Source organism: Aythya fuligula, chromosome 8 (genome assembly GCF_009819795.1).
Source record: "Aythya fuligula isolate bAytFul2 chromosome 8, bAytFul2.pri, whole genome shotgun sequence".
NCBI classification, from domain to species: domain Eukaryota; kingdom Metazoa; phylum Chordata; class Aves; order Anseriformes; family Anatidae; genus Aythya; species Aythya fuligula.
This window is the reverse complement of record NC_045566.1, coordinates 106,714-122,290: the sequence shown is the minus strand read 5'-3', so window position 1 is coordinate 122,290 and position 15,577 is coordinate 106,714. Positions and strand designations below refer to the sequence as shown.

The 15,577-nt window shown below is 37.1% G+C and overlaps 1 protein-coding gene across 1 annotated transcript in view; it reads right to left on the bottom strand.

Annotated features, from left to right (window-relative positions):
* SLC44A5 (solute carrier family 44 member 5) overlaps positions 1-15,577 on the bottom strand; it is an 86,832-nt gene that overhangs the window by 40,272 nt on the left and 30,983 nt on the right. Inside the window, exons 2-3 of the mRNA XM_032192327.1 lie at positions 5,649-5,697; positions 1,074-1,147 (exon numbers count right to left, since the gene is read on the bottom strand). Of these exons, the coding sequence (XP_032048218.1) occupies positions 1,074-1,147; positions 5,649-5,697 (123 nt within the window). The remainder of the gene's footprint in view (positions 1-1,073; positions 1,148-5,648; positions 5,698-15,577) is intronic.

The following is a 15,577-nucleotide window of genomic DNA, read 5'->3' as shown; positions in this document are numbered from 1 at the left end:
TGAAACAAAGAGTAAATCCTGGAATAAATATTTCTATTCAGTAAAGTCATTTAACAGCAGCCATCATTGAAGCAGGACCAAGAAAGACCAGTATCAAAAATTATCATGTTTCATCTTTCAAGGAGATTTAACTACCTTTTACTTAGACTACATTTAACTCTTCTTGAAACATATACCTAAACAAATTCTACTCCATTGTTAAACAGATGTGCATACAGCTAAAACCTATGTGCTATATACAACGTTGAGAGCAAAATTGGATTCAGATTTTCAGTCACTGCAGCTGTGTGATAAAGCTACATTTATTTATTGCTTACTCCTCAAGGTAAATTTAATAGGAATCTAGAAGGGTCTTCACACAAGAAAATACAGAAATGTACTTTTTATTGTTTCTGTAATAAGACATAAGGCTCAATTCATGACTAATGAGTTGTACTGAAGATGACCTCTTATTTTGAAATAAATTAGAGTTCAGCAAAGCATGCAGACACACAGCAAGTACACTTTCACAATATTATTTGTGTTTTCACATACAGGCATTTATACAATTCTCTCACACAAAATAAAATGGGTATTACTAATGAATATCTTAATATGCAAACAACTCTGGATCTCATAGTAAATGAAGTTACCTCTTTTACTTCCCCATTCACTGCTCATATAGGTTCTTTTGGTAATCTGCAGAACAAAAAGCCTCTGAAAACTAAAGTGTTTATCTCTATCTTTTGCTTTCAGCTTAATGACAAATGAAAGGCTTTTTCCACCACAGTTACTTTATGTTACCAAAATTATCAATGTCATTTTTCTTGAATATACTTCATTTTTAATTTTTTTATCATAAATATGTGGATTTGAGTGTCTCCCTAATTACAACAGACACTGAGTGTTAATTCATGATTTGCTTCTAATGTAAATTCATGATTTGCTTCTAAGCAAGGTATTACTTATTGAACTGAATGCTTTATGTAGATATAAGCAAAAGGGACATGTCAGTTAAAAGTACTGATGTTCACAAAGCTGCTTCTCCTGGGTATGAGAAAGCACTACTACATACTATACCTGTTTTTACTTACCCACAATTCCTAATGCAATGTAACCCAGAATGACGACTATGAAGATTACACAGCAAATAATGTCTGTACAATGCCTAGGGACAGAAGGGAACACTTTTTAAAAAATAAGGTGTCTAATACGACCCTTTGAAAACAATGAGTGCCATAGGGTATTCTCACATCGTAATATACTACATAAGTATGTTTGCATCTGCACTTACTATTTTCTGAAGTCTTACTCACAAAATCACATGTGAGGTGTAAGGTCCTGCTTTCACTGCAAGACCATCAAATAAATATATATGTCTTTTGAATTGTAGGCAGAAATAAAAACATATGGAAGAACAGGCTTAAACGTTCTTAAAACAAATGGTATGTTAAAACATTGAAAACGTGAGATCAATTCTGGTATCAGGTATTATAAACAATATGTTGAGATGATGATCCAGCACAGCTTACCTGCATTATAAATAGGTTATGATTGGGAAAATAACAAAAAAGTGGAAAAAAAAAAAAAGCCAGTATCTAACTACCTACCCTGATCTCTGCACAAATTTCTGACTTTTCTGACTTGGTTGTTTGACCTCATTTAGTGCAACCAAAACATTCTCTACAATAAATAAATAAATAAATAGATAGATAGATAAATAAATAGATAAAATCTTTTGGAGCGCCATACCTCTATTTGCAGACAAGCTAAAAAACACATTCTCCAGTCTGAAAACTGAGAAGTCAGCATTCAATTCAATTGCTGTTTTTAATTTTTTGGTCTACATATCAAGCTCATTCAGACAGAGGAGTGGAGATATGGATCACTACAATCATTTTTTTCCAGCATCTGACCCTGATCAGAGTCATTCTAGAGATGTAATTTATATGAAACATGAACACTTAAGCAGGTAGGAGAAGGGCAAGTATGCATTTACAGAGACAACAAATTTTGAGGTCTCCAGTTACAGTGACCAATTTTCTCTTTCACAAGCTAACTTCACAAGTTTTTACTTCTGAAGACGTGTGGCAGCACATGCTTCATAGGTCTTTGCAGGCCTCACTAGCTAAAAAATATTTGCAACTAATGGTCTCACCAGTCAGCACAATTTCATTAACAAAGGAGAAAATTATTTGTAGAAGGATGTACTGTCTTGACCTTACTCATCTGAAGTATTTCAATCACTATTACTTACAATATTCTGTTTATCTGACACAGTTTTGGTCAAGAGCAGGTTGTATAACCTAAAGGTACGTAAAATCTGTAGCTGCCTTGCCTGGGCAGAGTTCGCATAGGCAGAAGACTTCAGTGTTGCTCTCTACTCTCTCCTACAGCTGTAGCAATAAGCTGCTTCTGTTCTGACCTGATCAAAGCTGTATCTTGTTTTTTTTTTCTTGATATAAGAGTGAGCAATAATCACTTCAGGAAGTCTAATGTGTTCTTCATGTTAAAGAGTGTCTTCATAAACTGAGCAATATTTAGTTCTGCTTGAGAGTCTACGTAAGGAGCCAAGTGGATGAGAGCTGAAGACTGCAAGTAAGAAATCTCAGAATGCAAACTCCAATGACAAACAGTAATTTTTAGTGGCTATGTTTCTTTCCATTTTCCAGTCTACGTTTCCTTTTATGAACAACCGTTATTCTTTAGCATAAAGAAGATGAACTTTTAAACAACTGGAGATCTTGAAAAGTGTTTTCAGGTGTGGAAAAGGAATGAAAACTCCTGTTCGTTTCTTTAGAGAGATACAGTTTTAAAAAATCACTGAAATAAATTTTTAGTGAGGCAAAGCTGGTACAGATTCAAGGTTAGTATGACAGTAATCTAATGAAGGACAATTACTTAAAGACAGAAATGCTGTTCATTGTCCAAGTCTGTTCAGACACTGTGTTGAAGCTTGGCATCAGAGCAGTTTATAAGAGACACAAGATTTAATAAAATATATCTAAGGAGAAATATGCCACCATAAATACTTCAATTACAACTCCTATAATCTCAGGATCCTCTTCTAGTGTAATTCTCAGAGGTCTCATTTTATGATAACTAAATACAATTAAAGATTACATCTACTTGTGCTAATCTTACTTTATAGTTTTGTATACCCCACAATGAGTAAGTACCCATAAACACTTTACCAAAAGACAGGATTTTCTGTTCTTTGTACGACACAAACTCCTGTATAGGTCCTAGTAAAACTCCCTGTGGCCAAGTATCACTGTTAACTAAATACTGAAATAAATAAATAAATAAATAAATACTTTATTGGGTAGCTTCAGAGAATTTTGAAACATAGAGACTCATTAGTCATACAGACTAATTGTTGCTCATAAAAAATAATTACTTATTTTACTAGATACAATATGCAAATCTTTAGTCCCTTTTAACACTCAAGCAGCTCACTTTCAGTGAGTGAAGTGGTGGGATAGAAGGGAAGGGGAGAGAGAGAGAGACTATTTTAGGGCTGTGAAATGAGGCAAGTATTCGTACATTCAGAAACTGAGAGGTGGCAAACATATTCAGTTTCTACCAGCGAACCTCTGGGGGCAGCGCAAGTTGGTTTGGAGTAAATTTCTGCCTTTGATGAATTAAAGACAGGTTAGACTTCAAACATGTTGTGCTAGATATTTTTGTGATGCCAGCTATTGCTTTCACAAATCTTTTCTGTCTCATATGATTTCAGTTAAACTGATCATAGATCTGGTGTGAGGAAGGAATACATCTCCAGCTGGGGGTCAGCCTCTTCTCACAGGTAACTCGTGATAGGACTAGAAGGAATGGCCTCAAGTTGTGCCAGGGAAGGTTTAGGTTAGAAAACATGAGACATTTTCAGAAAGAGTAGTCAGGCATTGGAATGGGTTGCCCAGGGAAGTAGTGGCATAACGATCCCTGGAGGTGTTCAAGGAAAGGTTGGACATGGCAGTTAGGGACATGGTTTAGTGGGTGACATTGGTAGTAAGGTCACGGTTGAACCAGATTATCTTGAAGGTCTTTTCCACCATTAATGATTCTATGATTCTGTGATTGGCAATCCCAAGTGACCAGAGGGATATCCTATACTATATGACACTGTGCTCAGCAATAGAAGCTGGCAGGAAAGAAAGAGAAGGAGGGGACGTTCATAGTGGTTGCATTTGTCTTTCCAAGAAACCGCTACAGATGATGAGCCCTGCTTTCCTGGAATTGGCTGAACACTTGTCTGCTGATAAGTAGTGATTGAATTCCTTGTTTTGCTTTGCTTGTGTGCACGACTTCTGCATTACTTAGTAAACTGTCTTTATCTTAAACTATGAGTTCTTGCACTCATACCTTTCCACTGCTCTCCCCCATACCACTGGAGGAGTGACTGAGCAGCTGTGTGGTGTTTATCTGCCTGCCAGGGTTAAATGACATCAGTTTCTCTCCTCCTACAGAAAAGTGGGAAGTCCCAAAGTCAGGAGCAAATTCAGGGCAAAATCCTACTTTTCTCCTGTTGAACTCTTAGGAATATATTCTGAGAAGGCATTTTGTTCACAGGAATTAGCTAATCCTTATTTGCTCAAAAGATTGTCATTTGTTAATCACTTCATCTCAGTAACTGGAAAAAAAAAAATGAAATTAAAAAAAAACAAACAAACATTCATTGTCTTAAAAAGACAAACTACTTAAAGGGTATGTCTACAGTTCTACATGTCTACTGCACAGTTCTGCACTGATGACCCTACACAGTCAGGTAAGTCTTTTGAGTGTCTTGCAAAAACAATATGTTGAATCTAAACCCAGATGCACCTCGTTGCAATGTAAGCTTAGTATGTACCAATTTAGGAATCACTGCCTTATGGTCTACTGTACAATGAGGTCATGCCCTCACTGTATAGGGAACTGACCTATTTTGTAGCGTTTCCAGTAATATCATCTCACCGGGGAATTTATGATAGGCACTGAATAAATGTGGCATATCAGTTATGGGATGGTTTTATGTGATTTTGTTTTTTAAAAGCTGCTTTGGAATGGTAGAAAGTGATGAAATGGTAGAATACCACATATATATCTCTGAAATTGCAGAAAATGTCAATGGTTTGGGACCTCTAAAAATCATCTAGTTCCAACCCCTGTGACATTGGCAGGGACACCTTTCACTAGATCAGAATACAATAACAGTAAAAATGTTAAGCTGTCCTGGCATATGATCACAGTTTCATCCCTCTGTGCAGGAAAACCAGCTGCAAACTGAAGAATAGAGTATGTCTGGTTTCCAGTCCCATACTATATGGAAACAAGACAGACTGCATTATCCAGCCAAGGGACCACAGAATATAACAACACCACAGACTGCACAGATACAGATTGCGCCACCAGTTCCTGCAGGCTTAGTAGTATTTGATAACTAACAGTTCTGCTTACATCAGCTCAAGTTAAGACAGCAGGTACTAGACAACACAAAGCATACAGAATTGGCATTTAGGTTGAAAGAACTAAAAGCATACATATAATATTGCTTAAGTGTGGTAAGGATAGTCTTCTGGATTAAAAAGAACTGCAGAATCAATTTCACAAGTTTTGTAAATTAAATGTTTATGCTCTGTTCACCACAAACCCAACTGAATGAAAAAAGAATGACTTAAGATATTTACCTGTTATGAATAGGTCCTCTGAACTTTGGGTCAAATTTCCTTGGTTCACCTGCATTTAAAATAAAACAGCATAAAAGCATGTCCTTATTAAAAATAAAACTTACATAGAGGGGGGAGTTAATAGCAGTCTTTGAAGAATGTCTTCTATATATTCCTATTTACTCAATTCTGTTAAAATAATTTCATGTCAGCATTATCAGTAATTCACCAATATGATTACCTAATTTTGGTAGAGAAGATCAAAGCTTATTTTCTTCTAGCATAAAAAAATGAGGGCCTCTCATTTACCACATAATTATTTCCAATGTACATCCTATCACTACACCTATGCAAAGAGTTCACAATATAAAATTGCTGATATTTGAGAGACAACAGTTGTATCTCACAGCTGCACACAAAGTGTGTTTGGCAGCAAGTAAATGAACCTACCTCTCTGGAGCTGCAGGCTACGCCCTTCTGATTTTTCTCTAAAAATCTAATGACAGTCTGGAGTCACTTCTGTACTTAAGAACTAGATGATCTTAAATGTCTCTTCTATGATTCTGCATTATATTCTTCTATGATTCTGCATTATATTTCCACCTTTGCAGTTATTCTTACTTCCTACTTCTTTGGTTACGGGACTTTATTTTAGATACCAGCATCACAGGTTTGCCCTTGTTGCATTGGGCTTACCAGATGACAAGAATCAGGCTGGAGATTGCAGAAATTCAGTGCTGACTCTGCTCCGAGCAGGATGTCAGACTAGAGACCTCCCAATCACCTCAATGATTCTGTGGTTATAAGTAATACAGGAAGATGGATCAGATTTTTTGTTGTCCAGCATCTTGCTGTTGTGGTTTAACCCAGCCGGCAACTAAGCACTACACAGCCGTTTGCTCACCCTCCCTCCTCCCTCTCTGGGATGGGGGAGAGAAACAGGAAAATGAAGCCTGTGGGTTGAGACAGGGACAGTTTATTAAGATAGAAAAATAATAATAATAATAATGATAATAGTACTACTAATAATAATGTGTACGAAACAAGCGATGTACAATGTAGTTGCTCACCACCTGCTGACCAATGCCCAGTCTATGCCTGAGCAGCCAGCCCCCCAGTCCTGGCTAGCCACCCCTATATATTTTTTAGCATGACATCAGATGGGATGGAATACCCCTTTGGTCAGTTTGGGTCAGCTGTCCTGGGTCTGTCCCCTCCCAGCTCCTGCTGCACCCCCAGCCTGCCTGCTGGCAGGACAGAGTGAGAAGCTGAAATGTCCTTGGCTTGGTGTAAGCACTGCTCTGCAACAATTAAAATATCAGCATGTTATCAGCACTCTTCTCCTAAGCCAAAACACAGCACCCTACCAGCTACTAGGAGGAAAATTAACTCTATCCTAGCTGAAAACAGGACACTTGCCAACATTACTATAACGTATTGTATTCTGTACTGCTATTTTGATCAAGAAATATTACATTCAGTAGCTTCAACAAATAACATTTGTTTGCTACAAGCTCTTGGTGTTGAACATCCTGGGGAAGAAACGCATACGTTCCTGAATATGTTTGTTGCTTTGTATGAACCTCAGAAGGTCATATTTGACAAGACGGTCAAGTCAGGACCTTCCTATAAACAGGTGGTAGCATCTAGCCTGAGTTTACAGATGAAAGGAATTAACTGTGATAAATTTCTATGGATGGCTATCCCGGTTAGCATAGTTCCAATTGATCCTCTCTACAAATAAGCAAACCTTACTGAGAAACTACAAAATACTAGCTCCAATCTGTGTTTCAAATGTGGACTTGAATACAAAGGCTTACAGTGTGATTTCACTTCTGAAATAATAACAAAAATTTATGGCAGAGTTTAAATTTTCCTTTTCAAGTTCCTTCTTTTGTTGTGGGTTGGAGTTTAAGCAGATTACTTGGTTGTCTTTACTCACAGATCCTGAGAGATGAAAAAATTGCCCTGCATGGAGTAACACCATCTGCCGTTTTAGTTTTTAATTACTAGCAATGTTCTAGTTTCAAAAACATTTGCTGTACATTGGCTACTGAAAGGAAGTTGTGGGGACCTGGGGGTCGTCCTCTTCTCGCAGATAACTAGCGATAGGATAAGAGGGTATGGCCTCAAATCACTCTAGGGGAGGTTCAGGTTAGAAATTAAGAGAAATTTCTTCTCAGAAAGAGTGGTTAGGCATTGGAAGAGGTTGCCCAGGGAGGTGGTGGAGTTGCTGTCCCTGCGGGTGTTCAAGGAAAGGTTGGACGTGGTGCTTAGGGACATGGTCTAGTGGGTGACATTGGTAGCAGGGGGACAGCTGGGCTAGATGACCTTGGACGTCTTTTCCAAACTTAATGATTCTATGATTCTACCTCATTTAAAAGACCATGATTTTAAAGCTATTCAGACTTCCAGGGTATTTTGAAGTTCAATAATTATAAGGATTTACCAAACCAAATTATGTGCAGTGAAAAATCACTTCTTCATTAGGATATCATTGCTACAATACAAATGGCTGAGTACCGTCTCGCTGCCTACTTAAGGATCTCTTCTTCAGAATACAATTAGTGTTAAAGGGTGTTGTTACCAGCCTAAACTTTTCCTAGTCCACCAACAAAATACTTGTTTTTGTTCAATTAGAGAAGAATTCAGAAACTTATTAGAAGCAAAATTTACTTACTAACTCTAGACTTTGTTCTTGGTTTATATCAGAAAACCTTATCAAAATACTGGCAGACCAGCACAACAAACAAAGCAGATCTTGCAATTCTATTTGCTCTTTATCTGAGCTGTTCAGCTCCACCTCACCAAGCTTCTAAAACAAATACATTTTAACAAAGAGATTGGGAAAGCTAAAACTTTGGAGGAGCCAAGTATGACAGAAATGCTGGAGAGTGGATGATTTAAGTTATTCTGTTACTCAGTGACAATGGAAATCCACCACGCTCCAGAAAGCAAATGTTCCACACAATAGCTTATGCTGGGCCAAAGCCTGTATTTTCAAGAATCTATTCATATAACATTTTCTACAAATTAAGCATATAAAAAATAACTTCTCTACAGAACAATTCAGAATCCGTTATAATACTTCCTACTGATAAATTCTAGGCATAAGGCATACTGAAGTGAGCCTTTGTACATAGCTCATATAGGACCCAAGTTTAACCTGTAAGAACACCAACACCAGATCACAAGTTCCATCAAACCTATGACCTGTATTTTTCAAGGGGCCATAGTGAACACCTGAGGAGAAATGCAAAATCAAGACTAACAGTGGTATTTTCCTAAAATTCTCTCTAAGATTATAGAGATTTGCAACTCAGCACTTTTCTGAACCAAAGACTCTGAACAGACTTTGTATTTAGTAGTTGTTGGTGAATTTCTTTTTATCTCATAAATCTCTTTAACTCACACACACTTTCAGAATCTGCAATGCCCTATTACAGATTAATGAAATATTGAAGTACTATCTCCTTTTGTTTGTTTTAAGCTTGCCATCAGTCAGCTCATACCTGTAGCATAGTATGCTACTGATAATTTTACAGGTTCTTACTATATTCCTCTTTATTAATCTGTCCTCCAGAGTCAAGAGTCCTAGTCTGTTTAGCTGTTTCTCATACATAAGTTGTTCCGCACTTCTGGTCATGTTGATATTCTTTTTCTGGACCTTTTTCAGTGCTACTATATATCACTGGAAAAGGAAAGACCAGAACTGCACAGGATATTCACAGTACACATTGGCTGTTATTTATAAAATATATAATGATTTTTCTCATTTGATCTCAGTTCATTCCCAATAATTCTTTCTTACAATCTGTTTGCTTTTGAGGGCAAACACTTACCAAACCATTCACTGACTCCAAAATCTCACTCTTGAGTGTCAGTAGCTAGCACAACCTCACTACTGGAGCAACCTGTTTTCCAGGGCTATTATAATTTCCGTAACAATTTGAACAACAACAAAAAAAAATAGAATGAACACTTAGAAATCGTGCAGGTGACAAGTGTTAAAATGCTTCCGGAGACAGAATCAAAATTATTTTGATAAACATTTTAACAATTCAGTGTGATTTTCATAAACCGAAGGAAGTTATAAAGACAAACTCAGGTTACAAATCCATATAGAATAATTGCCTTTAACAACATCAACAACCCTAAACAATTATGGCAGACTACAAAGAGAGAATGAGTCAGTAAAGCAATGCCTTTGTAAAAAAAAATTGCACAACTGATTGAAGAAGGGTGATCATGACTGGTGAAGTCATTGTTCCTTCTGCTTGGGACATGTAAGACCTCAGCTGAAAAACTGTATCTAGAACACGGCACTAGAATTTCAAAAGATACAAACAAACTGGAAAGAGTAGAAGGACTGACTGAAAAGCAAGATACTAAGAAGTTTACAAAAAGAAGTAAATGAATGTAAACTTCAATGACTGTGATTAAGGGAGAGAGGACAAAAAAATGGTCCTCAAATACTGTACAAAAATTACAGTGATCATTTATCTTCAGCTTCCTCTATCAGAGAAAGAGGAGGAAACAACTTCATTTATAGCAAAGATGGTTTAGATTAGGCATTAAGAAACCTTTCAGAGCACACAGGCAGTTAAATACTGGAATAGGTTTTCAAGCATACTTCTGATTTTCCTCACCATAAGCTTTAAGAACAGATTAGACAAACACCCATTGGGAACAGAATAGCAAAATGTACCATGTTTCAGCACGAAGATGGCCAAATGGATCTCTTGAGATACATCCAGCCCCACATTGCTGTAATTATGATTACAGCCAGCCAAGACCTAGCACATCACAAATCTATTTGAACGTACTTCATCTTTTCTAATGTGTTACATATTATTTACTTTTCAGATAGATACCTGATCCTCTTGGCATTGGAACAAGCTAGATTTTTAAAAATATGATAGGCTTTCAGCGGGGAAACCCATACTTTTATTTTGCTTATAGATGTTTCTCCAGTCAGTCGGTGCTGTTGAAAGCCTGTTGACAAATCAATCTCCTGATTTTCCAGAATGTCTCCATTAAATAGAATGGTTTTATAACATAACAAGTTGGGCAAGATACATGTTTATTGCAGTGTCCTTCTCACTGTAATAAAATCATTACTAACAGAGTGTCTAACATTGTAACTAGTTCAAGTTTTGTTATTTATATCATACCTGATTCTGAAACGGAAACAAGAAAATCCATGTCAAAAGATGTATATATTTGTGGAACATATTCAAGTGTAGGTGAACTTCACAATACTGATACAATAAAAACTAGTATCTCTAATTCATAGGCAAGAAAATAAAAACAGACAAAGCATTCCAGATAATGAGCTGTGATTCAAATGGAAACTTTCTTGTCCATCAAGAAAGCAGAGGGATGCTGTAACATAGTATTATTCACTAACAGCAGTATAATTATTGCAGCAAGGCAAACTTCTTCCAAGAACTGTTCTTCATTGTCAGAAGTCACTATGTTTATCATGGCACATTGCTGTGCCATGATACTTAAACTGTGCCCCTCTGTAATGCAACTCTTGACATAAATCCATTAAAGAATGTGGCAGTTTACACAGGAAAGAGTAACTATATGCAAATTCTAAAGTACATTAAAATTCACTGACCAAAGTAGTCTGTAACATCACTGGAATATTCCTTACCAAAACATAAGCAGAATCACAGAATCATCTAGGTTGGAAGAGACCTTCAAAATCACCGAGTCCAACCTCTGACCTAACACTAACCAGTCCTCCACTAAACCATATCACTAAGCTCTACATCTAAACGTCTTTTAAAGACCTCCAGGGATGGTGACTCAACCACTTCCCTGGGCAGCCCATTCCAGTGTCTAACAACCCTTTCAGTAAAGAAGTTCTTCCTAATATCCAACCTAAACCTGCCCTCTAAACCTGCCCTGGCACAACTTTAGCCCATTCCCACTCGACCTGTTACCAGGCACGTGGAAGAATAGACCAACCCCCACCTCGCTACAGCCTCCTTTAAGGTAAATACATAGAGTCATAAGGTCACCCCTGAGCCTCTTCCAGGCTGAACAACCCCAGCTCCTTCACCTGCTCCTCATGAGAGTTGTTCTCCAGACCCTTCACCAGCTTTGTCGCCCTTCTCTGGACTCTCAAGCACCTCGATGTCCTTCTTGTAGCGAGGGGCCCAAAACTGAACACAGTACTCGAGGTGCGGCCTCACCAGAGCCGAGTACAGGGGGACGATCACCTCCCTAGATCTGCTGGTCACACTGTTTCTTATACAAGCCAGGATGCTGTTGGCCTTCTTGGCCACCTGAGCACACTGCTGGCTCATATTCAGCTGACTATCAACCAATACTCCCAGGTCCTTCTCTCCCAGGCAGCTTTCTAACCACTCATCTCCCATTCTGTAGCACTGCTAGAGGTTGTTGTGCCCCAGGTGCAGGAACTGGGATTTAAATGCAGAAACTTTAAATCTTGGATTTAAACACAGAAACTGGGAATATACTTTATTGCAAAATAATAATAATAAATAAATCAGTATGTTGTTTGCTTCATTCTCATTTTTTCCAAATTAGGAATCAAATCCCTTACTTTTTTTTTTTTTTTTAATATCGTTCTTTTAAAAATGGAGAAGATTCTTCAGGGGGTGGGATAAATTATTTTATCTTATTTTAAAATTACATAACATAATATAATAATAATAATAACATAAGATAATAAAATAACATTTATTTTATGTTATTAATAGGTATCTCCTGGTAAAAGTAAATCACTTCCTTAACTATAAAAGCCCAAAGATCACATTTAGAAAGCAAATTCCAAGCTTCAGGAGTTTGGAAGGTGTAAGGAAAGAAAGCAGTGATGTGGCATAACTACTGTAATTTTTTTGCTAGTATTAAAAACTGAGATTATAGTCTTCGCAGACGAGGCAGATCTATTTCAGGGCTGCTTAATAGGATACTTTTGCATTTTGAATTATAATGCCATTAATATAAATATTTCACAGGATATTTGATCTACCAATTCTGACTCCAAACAGCAAATTGAATTAAACATTGCAGTTTATCACTGCATTAATTTAATAATTAAAAAAAGACTAATAATTACCTGTCTTAAATAAAAATTGGCAAATATATACTGTCTACCTTTGATCTGCAATTTAAATAAACTTTCAAATGTTATGCTGGAAAAAATAAGGATATTGCTAATAATTGAGGAAGTTATAAAAACAAACATTTGGGGCTGTATCCCAGTCTATTAAAGTTTATAGAAATAACCCAGTTGAATTAAATGAGATTTAGATCAGGCCCTTATGAATTGTTTTCTAAGAAAGCACATAAATTACCATGTTTTCCATAGTAGTTTTCTTCATCCCCATTCATGATCACTTTAGCAGGTTGTCTGTGTGAGATATTAACTGTGTTCTCCTGTGTTGGTGGCACGTTCTCCCCAGCAAGCACAAATACACAAAAATACTATTTAAATACAATTTAAAGTAAAGCTGATTGTCACAGAGTTCTCCGATCACAATGGAAATTCACAAAGGAGGGAGGCATTTCCTTAAGTAGAAAGATATGACTCAGTGCCTTGCCCACCTACTTCAAGCCAGTCTGATAGTGTGATTAAAGAGGAATGACTCTTACTAGCTCTTATTATCCTACACTATGTACATAGAAAGGGAAGTGTCTGCACTTGGACACCACTTATAAAATGTCACATAAATAAATTTTCGGATTTTGACTTTTTGTAACAGCTAAAATCTCTTTTTTTTTTTTTTTTTTTTTCTTCCTGCTCGAACTTTTTTTGTCTGTCGGATAATCATAGCCCATTATTTGACTGCAAGTATTTCTATAGTGAATGTCAATTTCAGCCATCAATGGACGAGGTTTCTATTTCTATCAGTTTGAGAAGTATACTAGCTATGGTAATTAATACCACAGCAAATGCAAATGAGAAACAGAGAGAGTGATTAGGTGTCTCTGCTGTATTTTTGCCTTTATGGGTAGACATCAGGCATTTGTGTATAGATTGCAGCCCTATGCATCTCATAACAAAGATAATTCATATTAATACATTTCTTTTTCACTGATGAAACTTCAGAAATTTCACAGAAACTAATTCTACCTTAGTCTACATCTATTAGCATTGGGGCATTTTGCAGCTACCTCTTCTAGCAACATTTTGGTTGTGAACCAATACTGGTTCAACAACATGAGCCAGCAGTGTGCACTGGCAGCCAGGAGTGCAAACTGCATTTTGTGGTGCATTAAACACAGCACTGCCAGCTGGTCAAGAAGTGATTCTCCTGCTACATTTAGCATTAGTGTGGCCTCACCTTGAATACTGCATGCAGTTCTGGGCTCAGCAACATAAAAAGGATGCCAAGGTCCTTGAAACCATCCAGCAGAGGGAAACAGAGCTGGTCACAGGGCAGAAAAGCATGTCCTATGATGACAGACTTGCCTTGAGGACACTTGCCTTGTCTACTCTGGAGAAAAGAAGGCCAAAAGGCAGCTTCATTACTCTCTGCAGCTCCCTGAGGGGAGTGGAGAGGGAGGTGCTGAACTCTGTTCTCTGGAAACTGATGGCAGGATGCATGGGAACAGCACAAAATGCAATGCGGAGGTTCAGACTGGGCATTAGGAAAATTTTTTTACCATGAGGGTGCTCAGACACCGGAACAGGCTTCCTAGAGATATGGTTGATATTCCATGCCTATCAGTGTTCAACAGGCATTTGGATAATGCTCTTAACAGTACACTTTAACTTTTGGCTAGGCAGCTATAATTAAACTGCATGTTTTAAATCAGTGTTTTCAAACTGTTACATTGGTAGATCTCAGAGAGAACTGAAACGTGGCATGGAATAAAATGTCTGAATGTTACTTCTGCAAGCACCATATTCAGCTTTCTGTGCAATATGCCGATGATTTGCTAACCAAGGATAAGGTATCACACTGCCATCAATTATTGTGCTTTTGGAGCCTGTGCTGTTGTAACAGAAAATACTCCTTACATTTCACAGCTGACCCAATCTTTCCTCCTCTATACACATGACTAGCTCCCCCAAAGTACAAGTCATGCAAGGAGATTTAAAAAAAAAGATTTACTCTGCCACATCTTAGTCTAAAATATAAACTGTTTGCTGCATATTCATTGTTGTCAACCATATCTGTAGAAAGTGTCATCATTCACTGAATTATTTTCTTAATGGAATATACATTTCATATTTCTGCATAGCACAGGAGTGTAGAACAGATGAGTTAGAGCTAGAAAGTCTTAGCATTGTTGTTTTAGATACTGTAATGCGTATATACTAAAATGAAATACAAGGCATTGTATTCACTATGTAAAACCAAAACCTTTTTTCTTAATGAGCTAGCCAGCTCTTCTTTTAGTTACAAGCAAGCAGAATCCCAATGTGGTGATCCTGACCAGTGTGAAATTTCCACTTTCTGTGAAATATGATTAAAACACCAATTGTAAATTCTATAAAGTGAAATGCATACTGTTATATACTCATTCCTATATTAATTTTACAAATCAGGAATGGACTACATGCTGAAATAGCAAACATAAATTTTTTCAACCACATACTACACATTGACAAAATCTAATGATCTTATATTATAGTTCACAAAATATGCATGTGATATGCAGACAGCCAATTTTGCTATTATAAAACATCACAGCAATGTTCTAATGTTTACCAAATGAGATATTTAGCATAACCAGTATCAGTAACAGAGTATGGTAAGGATGTAATTGATCTTTTCTAAAATATTAACCATTGGTTGTATTCTCATGCTGAACTACCTCCCAAGGCTAGGCTTCCTGCTACTTTGCTGTTAGGGAAATGTCAAAACAAAAAACAAACAAACAAACAAACACAAGGGGGAGAGAGAGCAGGGAGCAAAAAAAAGCAAATGACTACAGCTCTGTGGTTCTACTGTTCTCCTACT